The sequence below is a fragment of the Eucyclogobius newberryi genome, unplaced genomic scaffold, assembly GCF_026437365.1.
Source record: "Eucyclogobius newberryi isolate DKJ021-1_F unplaced genomic scaffold, fEucNew1.0.hap1 SCAF_7, whole genome shotgun sequence".
Lineage (NCBI taxonomy): Eukaryota > Metazoa > Chordata > Actinopteri > Gobiiformes > Gobiidae > Eucyclogobius > Eucyclogobius newberryi.
The window spans coordinates 6718352-6727749 of NW_027316389.1; the positions used below are offsets into that span (position 1 = coordinate 6718352).

Here is a 9398-nt window from a genome sequence, read left to right on the forward strand (position 1 = left end):
GCCGGAATTGACCAATCAGACGCCGGAGATCTGTGCGGTCCCGCCTCCTTCTGGGAAAGTGGCCAATCGCACGCGAGAGAACGCCCCGGATTCAGGTGGTCTAGAAAAATCTGCAAAAGTAAATATTTATTGATTTAAGTATTTTACAAATGCGCTGCAACAAACTGTGTGTTGTTTGAAGGCGTCACAGACAAAATGAAATTAAATATAGAAGTTTCTGTTTAACTGAACACCTATTGTATGCCTTCATATTCAAATATGGCATAGATATTTCACATCTGTGTTGATGTATAATAAACCCTTTAATTCCTTACGTTGTTCTGTCCTGATCTGGTCAAATATTACTCCAATACCACGTTACTCTAATTATTAAAATACAGAAGTATTTGCTGTAGAAAGTATTGAAAGGAATTTTTAAAACAAATTATTTGAAATGTTTTTTACTTTTAAATTTCTGATCCTGTTCAGTTCACCACATTGAACTACTTAAGATGTTGTTGTAAAAGATTAGATTATAAAGACAAGAGACATATTTGCTTTTAAGAGATGTCTATATTTTGCATTTATTACTACATCAAAAGCAAGGATAAGTCACTCAAACGCTTTTTGAGATCAGTATCATTCATCATTATTTATATTTCTTTATTTGCCCATTACCTGTTTGTGTTGTCACATTATTACATTTAAAACTTGATCAGGTCCTAAAAAAAATACTCGCAATGTTATGTTACGTTATGTACAATACTAATATCGCAAAATGTGAGTGACTACAAGGTTCATTAATGTAATTTTATATCCTTATTTGCAAGAGATAAGCTCCCATTAGCCTGACCAGGCAGCTTGGACTGAGTGACATAATAGGCTATTTTTGCAGCGGCTGCACTGTTCCTTTTGCAATTAAACAGGCATCTCAGTGGCATAGTCTATCTTTAGTTCTTTATTAATTCACATTTGTACTCGAGCGTGGCCTCTCACTCTGAAGTTTTAAATGTGCTCGGGAAAATACACACGCCAGTTTAAACAGACACAGACAGATCAGGGCGGATTCAGTGAACCACAAGGAGCAAAACAGTCTTTAGATGATGAAAACGTGGCTCATATTCAATTAGAAAGCGTGAAAAAGAGAGAATGGAACAAGACGTGAAGACTGACGCGGCTCTGTGGTGCTGACACTGCAGCGTGAGCAAAGCCAAACTGGTTCAACTTCTTACAAATGTCTAAATCATGTTTCAATAAATGCAACAGAAAGTGTCAATAGTTTGGAGCCTGTAGTGTTTCTGTCCAACTACATAGTCTACGAAATAGTTTAGGATTATGTAGTGACAGGTCAGAGGACGAGTGTGGACATTCGGACGAAGCCAGAGACAATTTACACTCAACTGACATACTTTTCTGACAGTTTAAATGATCATTGAACAAAATAAAGGTGTTTTATGGTATTATTGTTTGTCAAATCATAACTGATGTCATTTATATGGATTTTGGCTCTTGTTTACAGTCTGGTTGCTAGGTAACAGCTCCCACTACCACCGACCACTGCCTATGTCATATTTGTGCTCACGTCCAACCAGGAAGTACATCATAAACTTTACAAAAATGATCAAACTGGGGACAAATAGGCAATAATATTTAGCAAAATCTTCAATTATAATTGCGTTCACTACGTTTTAGTGAAATGTGAAGTTAAATCTGTCATATAGACTTTAAATTAAAATTATTATTATTTTGTGTGTGTGTGTCTAAATTACTATTATAACGGCGTGCGACACTTTTACGCATCAATTTGAAGTTATTTGATTTTATTTGAACAATTCCGCGTCTCCGTTGTTATTGTGTACCTCTACTTCCGGGTTGACCTTTCACCTCTCGTGTTGTTTTCTCGCTCGCACAGATCCGCGCTCTGTGATGGACGACGCGACACGCCGAGCGGAGCAGGCCGCGACCAGGAGCCCGAACCCGGCCATGCCCAGCGGCGCACGTCGGTGACCTCCAGAGACGGGCCCGGCTCTCCTCGGGAGGTGCGTCCGAAAACACCCCCGCGAGGAGCCGCAGAAGCCCCCCGCGGGGTCCTTTTGCGCCCGTTATTTACGCGGTTAGCTTCCGGGGAGCTAGGCGGCTAACCCCACAGCAGCCCGTGACATTACACGTGTTTCCTGCGCGTCGCACGCTCGGGACAAACGCGCAGTGTCTTGTATTGTCTTTATTATTCGTGCGGGATTGTAAATGTGTCTCGTGCGGGGTTTGTAGTGCGGTTTAACGGCTATAACACGGGGAGGACGCGTGTGCGTTAGCCTCGCGTCCGCGCTAACCGAACCTGCGTGACATTTCCTCATTTTGCAAAGTTAAAGCTGCGTCGATTTGTTTTGCAACTTTGTCCTTTTGTGCAACGAGAGACGAGCAGCGATCTGCATATAAATCATCTTAAATATGTACTGTATTGTTCAAAGGTTACGGTAACGTTTCCTTATGCAAAAGTACACGGTGTCCTTGAAACATATAGTGCATTATTCCGTACAAACACTCCTGTTAAATGTTATTATTATGTCCTATTAAAACTGTAAACCGTGTGATTTTGTTCAGAATCCTTTTGGACAATGTCAAAATCCTATTGCACAATACAAACCATTTCAATGTCAATAATATTCCACCATAATATACAACATTTTTTGATAGTGTTGTATCTTATAGTTTAAATTATATTGGATTCTTTAAAAAAAATCTTCTGGAATTGGTTACAAATAATAGATAATTTGTTAAAAATAATATATATATAATAATTATCCTCGTTGACCACACGTTAGACAAAATGGGGCAATTAAGCTGAACTAAATGTTTAGAACGTTCTGCGTCTTGTACAGTGTTTTTGTTTTGTAAAATTAAATAAGATGATTATCCTTTCAGAATTCTACCCGTGGGTTTCAGAATGATGACAAATTTCCACACTATTTCCACAGCGATGAACAATTATTATGTTTTGAACGGGAAAAAGTCCTCAAAATGTTGCATAAAACAGGAAGCTGAAACCCATGAATTTAATTGTTTGACTAGTGTCTGACACTTTCCTCATTAAAAACGATTTAAAGTCACATTATACGAAGTGGAAAAAAACATTGATCAATAAAAAACATTGGATATTCTCAATAAATGGTTAAATATGCTGCATTGCGAGAGGAATTTGGCCTTGGTAATTGTTGACACGCATTAATACATACCCGGATAGATATTTATACGCGGATAAAACGTAAAAATCAAATGTAAATTCGTGTTTAATGTGGACGTTGTTGTTGTGCTCACTGGTTATGCAGAGTCAGTCATTAACAGTGTCGGAGGATGAAACGTCTTGCGACACTTTGACCTCACGTGCTTCCTGTGTTTTCTGAAAACAAACCAGTTCTCTGCTTTAACACGCTGTGCGCGGGAAAATCTATGGCTGTCTGCTGCTTTATTCAGGTTTGGGACTGGCACAAAGCTTAAAGTGATGTATGACGGGTTTCTACGATTTTCTATTCTTCACTTTATTTGGTGTGTGTACCTGTTGTACATACAAATTATAGTTTTACACCGAGCGACCAGGTATTTGTGGAGAAAACGTTTAAAAATCTGTAGAAAATGACAGGAAGTGACATCACACTCATTCTAATTGAAGTTTATGCAAAATTCACACAAAGAAACAACATTTTTTGACGCTCTAAACATGAAGTCAACAAAATAAAGTAGCTCTCATGTATTTGTATTTGTCAAATAAAAAATAAAGTGACATTAGATGATTTCCCCGTGTGATGTCATCAATTACAAACAGGAAGTGAAATGATAAACCTAAAAAAAATTGCTATTCTGTAAGATTTCTATTTTTCTGTTTTTTGGACGTAACCAATTGGTGTCAGTCTCTTTTTTGGTGTTTTATTGCGGTTGTATCCAAGTGTTACATTAGCGCCACCTACTGTAGTTGGACAGTAGACTTTGTTCTTTATACTTTAGTCTTAACTCTTGTCTAAAGTCTAAATAATAAAGTAGATGGCGGTAAATGCACCTTTGCAGTGCGTTTCCAGCCGCCATTAAAAGCAACAACACCAGCAACTCTTTAGACTTCTTCTTCTTTACTTCTTTCCCGTAGTACCAGTTACCATGGCGATTAGAGATTTCTAGTCGCCATGCTGTGTCATAAAAAGCTTTAGTGCCGTACTCGACGGTGGAACTGTTTTGGTTGCGTCCGCTCACAGGGGCCTGTAGCGTTCAATCATAATTCAGTCTAAGGAATAAAGTCTGGCGGTGATGCAACACTTGGATACCAACCGCCATAAAACAACAACAACCACATAATTCTGATCTCTTTTCGCGTTTTCCCAAAACTATGTAACGTTCGAGGTAAGTTTGCTGAAGTGGGGTCAATTCTACAAATGAACATCTATCCATTCATCTACTTTATGGTACTTTTATGATGCCTAGAGGTGGTACTTTTTGTGAACTTTAGTGTGGAGTGACCCCTTTACAATCTGTCAGTGAAATACATGCGTTCGCGGTGACGTCATGCATCCGGAACTTCCCCATAGCAACCCGAGCGGCCATTTTGAAAGGGTCACGCGAAATACTAGCAACCGCTGACATCATTGTACTACCACGACTGCATCCGTTTCTACGGGAGGAGCTACGAATACTTTGATTCTTTAGACGATAACGGCAAACTAAGAGTATTGCATCCAAAAACAACGCAGGTTTTTGGCATTTTGGCCTCATTCATTCTGGATATTGTATGTAGTAGACGTGCGGTTGTCAAGTACTAGCGTGCCCCTTTCAAAATGGCGGACTCGGTTGCTACGGTACAAGTTCCCGGATGTACTGGTAATTGCCCGAATGTGCAAACGTATGTTATGTGGTTTGGAGGAAGACATTTTACTATTTTCTTGCGTTAAATGGCGCTGACACTGCGGAATTGGCTTATTGAAGATTTAGTGATTGAAAGTGTTGACAAAAGTAGTTTGCTCCTTCGACCTAAACGTCTCTTAGGTTGATTTTGCTCAGAATATGGACACAGTTCGACTTTCCAGTGTGTCGTTGGCAGATGTTTTGTGGATAAATCGAGGGACAAGCCGGGTCATGTTTGTCTGGTGCGTAAACAAGGAAAAGGGTTTACCCTGTAATAAACTCGCACCATAAACGCACACGGTCATGATCGGTGTGTGAAATTTCAGTAATATCACGTAGCCATTACAAAAGGGACTTAGAAAATTATATAAAAGTTTTTCCATGTTTGTCACTTGAGGATTTGACACAAATTTGCGCCAATTAAGCTTCTTCGTAAGCCCGACTATATTTGCATTTGTTTACTAGCTAGAAACACTTACCATGGAGCTTTTAACCCTGTTCTAACATTGTTCCTGATCAAAAACACAGCCGGAGCACATTTAACTTCATTCACACTAGTTTGAATCCTGGTTAGAAAGTCCTCTCCCTGCGAGCCTCAAAAACACCCACTAGATGGAGCCATAGCTCAGTAACTTTGGCATCTCCCGAGGAAGTGACAAACTAATCATGTCTTTTTGTTCTAGAACGTGAAAGGCCAAAGTAAAAGGTACGCAAGAGCGAGTTTAAACTTCAATAAAAATATAATTAATGCATAATAGTTGTCCTTTAAAATGTGCCGGTTGTAGCCATAGTTCAATGTAAACTAGCACACAGATTTAATATTTCAAGTCGATTGACCTTGATGCTTGCTCCGGTTTATTTTAAATGTTTTCACAAACGTTCAGCTCAGTCATATTTAACTTTAAATAAACCTGTTTAAAGACTTTACATTCATAGAAAATTAAAATGTTTGTTTGTTTTTGCCTTAGTAAGTGGCCAGCGTTTGTCTGAGTGGGCGTTATTGCCTTGAAATGTTCCTCAGTGCGTCATTAAACTTATCTTTACGGTCGACTTATCAGGCCAAGTCACATCTGTGGAGAGATGACCTCGCTCACAGTGTAAATTAATGTTTTTCAAGGTTTGTTGTTTTGTTGATATAAAAGATGGATTCAAGTTTAATGCGATACTGTGGAACATTCCAGGCAAAGCATCATCGTGAGTCCTGATTGGTCGACCGCTAGAAAACAATGGTATTTTGAGACTCTAAAACGTGTAGGACTATACCTTTTTTTAAATGTAACAAACACAGCAACATTATTACATCAAAAAGTGTTTAAAAAAAGACACTTCAGATTTTTTTTTCTATAATACATTCAATTTGTAAATATTGACGCTTTCAGTCCCCATATTTCAAACGTTATTTCATTTCTGATGTATTTAATTCTCCATGGAAACAAACGTACACAGTGCATCTATAGCACCTCTAACCGTCGTTTTTTCGTCACAGGTACAATGGCAGTTGGAGACTTGCTCCCACAAACCGTTAGAAGTTTGGATGTGACAGTTTGAGTGGCGCGGCGCTGCTTTCGCACGGCACAATGCAGCAAAAGGGCGCCCTCACCATCATCGAATGGGAGGACCTGGACAAGCGCAAGTTCTACTCCCTGGGCGTGTTCATGACGCTGACCACGCGGGCCACCGTCTACCCCTTCAGCCTGATCCGAACGCGCCTCCAGGTCCAGAAGGGCAAGTCCCTCTACACGGGCACGCTCGACGCCTTCTGCAAGATCCTGCGCGGCGAGGGCGTGTGCGGGCTCTACCGCGGCTTCATGGTCAACACGCTCACGCTCGTTTCCGGCCAGGCCTACATCACCACGTACGAGCTGGTGCGGAAGTACGTCTCCGGCCACACGCAGAGCAACACGGTCAAGTCGGTGATTGCCGGGGGGGCGGCGTCGCTGGTGGCGCAGACCATCACCATACCCATAGACATCGTGTCGCAGCACCTGATGATGCAGGGCCAGGGCGAGCACCTGAGCCGCTTCAAGATCAAGCCCAAGGCCATGCTGGCGACGGCCAAGGGCGGCATGACGTTCGGGCAGACGCGGGACATCACCGTGCAGATATTCGCCGAGGACGGCTTCCGGGGGTTTTACCGGGGCTACGTGGCGTCGCTCCTCACCTACATCCCCAACAGCGCGCTCTGGTGGCCTTTTTATCATTTTTATGCAGGTAAATATGCCGCCGTCTCAATAACGATCACGAATGTTTAACCTGCTTTGTCTTTGCGAGTCCCTGTGATGGTTAAATATGTCGTTTTGCGGTGTGCCCGTTGCCCCCTGCTGTCTCTGAGCGGAAAACCAGCCGACATCGGACTGAAGACGACTCTCCTGAGAAACCCTGACTCTTTATGTTTGGCAGCGTGGAAAAACATTAAAATCGTGTCGATATCCCAATATTTATGGATATTTTTGTATATTGTCGTGATAATATTGTCCCAGATGATCAGGCTTTGGATAATCAACCATTAAAACCCCACAAACGAGCAGTAACTGATCCAATTGTTTTATGTTATCTGTATTTTTCTTTCTAAACGGGGACATAACTATAATTGAACATCTGTAATTTAAGTGCAGTTCTTTATATGTTCCCACTTTTGCCGAATTTTGCTGCGGATTTGCATTTTTGTTCTGGCATTTTCGGTCGAGTGTGAAATTCCGTTCACTTGAGTGGAGAAGGAGGAAAAAAAACACAATATAAAGTAGATTGATTTGTGTAAAATGTCGTACGTTCAAGTGCAACAACAAGTCAACACTGCTCCGTTTCCCTGGGCAACCGGAAACCGCTGTTGCGTCTGTTTGGATCGTATTTAAGATTCTGACCTCTGACCTTGTCCGTGTGGCTTTGCGTCCACAGAGCAGCTGTCCAACATGGCGCCCTCTAGCTGTCCACACCTGCTGCTGCAGGCGATCGCGGGACCAATGGCGGCGGCCACGGCCTCCACCATCACAAACCCCATGGACGTGGTGCGAGCGCGAGTCCAGGTAAACGTCTTTACAGCAAAGGTTATGGGTCATTCCTGTGCCAGTGATTAGACTGAGGCAGTATTCAAAGTTTAAAAGTATATATCCAAAAGTATATGTTTAAAAGCAGGTTTAACGTTTGAGAGAAGAACTGACTCATGCTTAAACTTCAGCTGCACAGGATTTCATAAAAACAGGATATTTGGATAAATAAGTGCAGCCTTTTGAGATTTGATATTTGCACAGACTCAAATTATATTTATTATACTTTGCAGAGGTGAGTCTTTGTAAGTCTCAAGTCATGTGCATCAAGTAGTTTTTAAATATATAACACAAGATAACGTGTAGTATGTATGCGTATATATAAATATTTAAAAGGTACATGTTTCTATAATAAATGTATTTAGTCCAAAGTCAATCTGTATGTTCTGGTCACATTTAGAGAACAGTTTGATCTATTTTAAGATTACGTTCAACTGCCCCTATTAATCGACTATTATTATTATTAGTTTATTTGAACTGGGACAGCGCACTTTAATCAACGTTTCTGTAAAAAGGTCTAATAGTCGTCTGATTTTCCTCATCGTACTTGTTTAGCTGGACTGTACAGACTCTAAAACACAAACAAACCTTTTAATTAATTATTCTCTATCTAGAACCTTCAGTCCCCATTTCAACGTTTATTTGTGGTTGATAAAGTATTTAAAAGGTCTTGTTGTACAATAATGGTTGGGACTTGGCGCCCCCTAGTGGCGATGTGTCAAACTGAGCCGCGTCTCTTTGCCCCTCAGGTCGGGGGTCACCCGTCAGTCACCGGGACGTTCAAGCTGCTGATGGCGGAGGAAGGCGTCTGGGGCCTGACCAAAGGGCTCTCCGCTCGGGTTGTCTCGTCCACGCCCACCTCGGTCCTCATCGTCGTGGGATACGAGTCCCTGAAGAGGCTGAGTTTGAGGGCGGAGCTGAGCCACATGAGACACTGGTGAAACTTCTGAGAAACACTGGACGCGGGGTCGACGGCCGAGCGAACGGGAAGGTTTTGGGTTCGATTCAAGCGACTGTCCGATGTCGTGTCCAAGGCCTCTTTCTCACCGGACTGGAGAAAATGACATAAATGCGACCGCACGATATCGGAAATGATACCGATATCGACATTCGTGCGATTTCTAGATGTATTTCTTTTGATCATTTCCGTTCTCTTCGTCCGTCAGCGCGTCAATCGAACTCTGTCCAAATGAAAACGTAACGGAGACGAAAAGGAGACCAATTCAAGGCCAAAATGGAGACAGACGGGGGACCTCGGCGTTACTGCGGCGCCGTTCGGTCCGTTGATGGAGGGGGAAAAAGTTCACGGATTATGATTTGGTTTTGAGTATTTCCAGGGTGTTATTTTAAATCATGGGATCAATGGATTTGGTTCTCGCTTGACATTTTTAGCTCCTCCTCCGCTCGGGCTCGTCCTTCTGCTGTGGCTATTTATTAAATGAGAAAATATGCAAAAAGTGAAGATGCTGGCCAGGTTTTTATCCTTGGGTT

The 9398-nt window shown here is 41.7% G+C and overlaps 1 protein-coding gene across 1 annotated transcript; it reads left to right on the forward strand.

The window, feature by feature from the left end:
* Positions 1-1882: 1882 nt before the first annotated feature.
* Positions 1883-9398, forward strand: slc25a44a (solute carrier family 25 member 44a). The gene is made up of 4 exons (XM_072435522.1): positions 1883-2018; positions 6350-7074; positions 7759-7886; positions 8657-9398. Exons 2-4 carry the CDS (start codon positions 6441-6443, stop codon positions 8846-8848), a joined length of 954 nt encoding a protein of 317 aa, XP_072291623.1. The 5' UTR covers positions 1883-2018; positions 6350-6440; the 3' UTR covers positions 8849-9398.

Bases quoted from the DNA above. Each gene is read 5' to 3' on its own strand.
- slc25a44a (XM_072435522.1), top strand. From the start codon at position 6,441: ATGCAGCAAAAGGGCGCCCTCACCATCATCGAATGGGAGGACCTGGAC. The intron at 7,075-7,758 runs GTAAATATGCCG...TTGCGTCCACAG, and splicing joins TTTTTATCATTTTTATGCAG to AGCAGCTGTCCAACATGGCG. The intron at 7,887-8,656 runs GTAAACGTCTTT...TTTGCCCCTCAG, and splicing joins TGGTGCGAGCGCGAGTCCAG to GTCGGGGGTCACCCGTCAGT.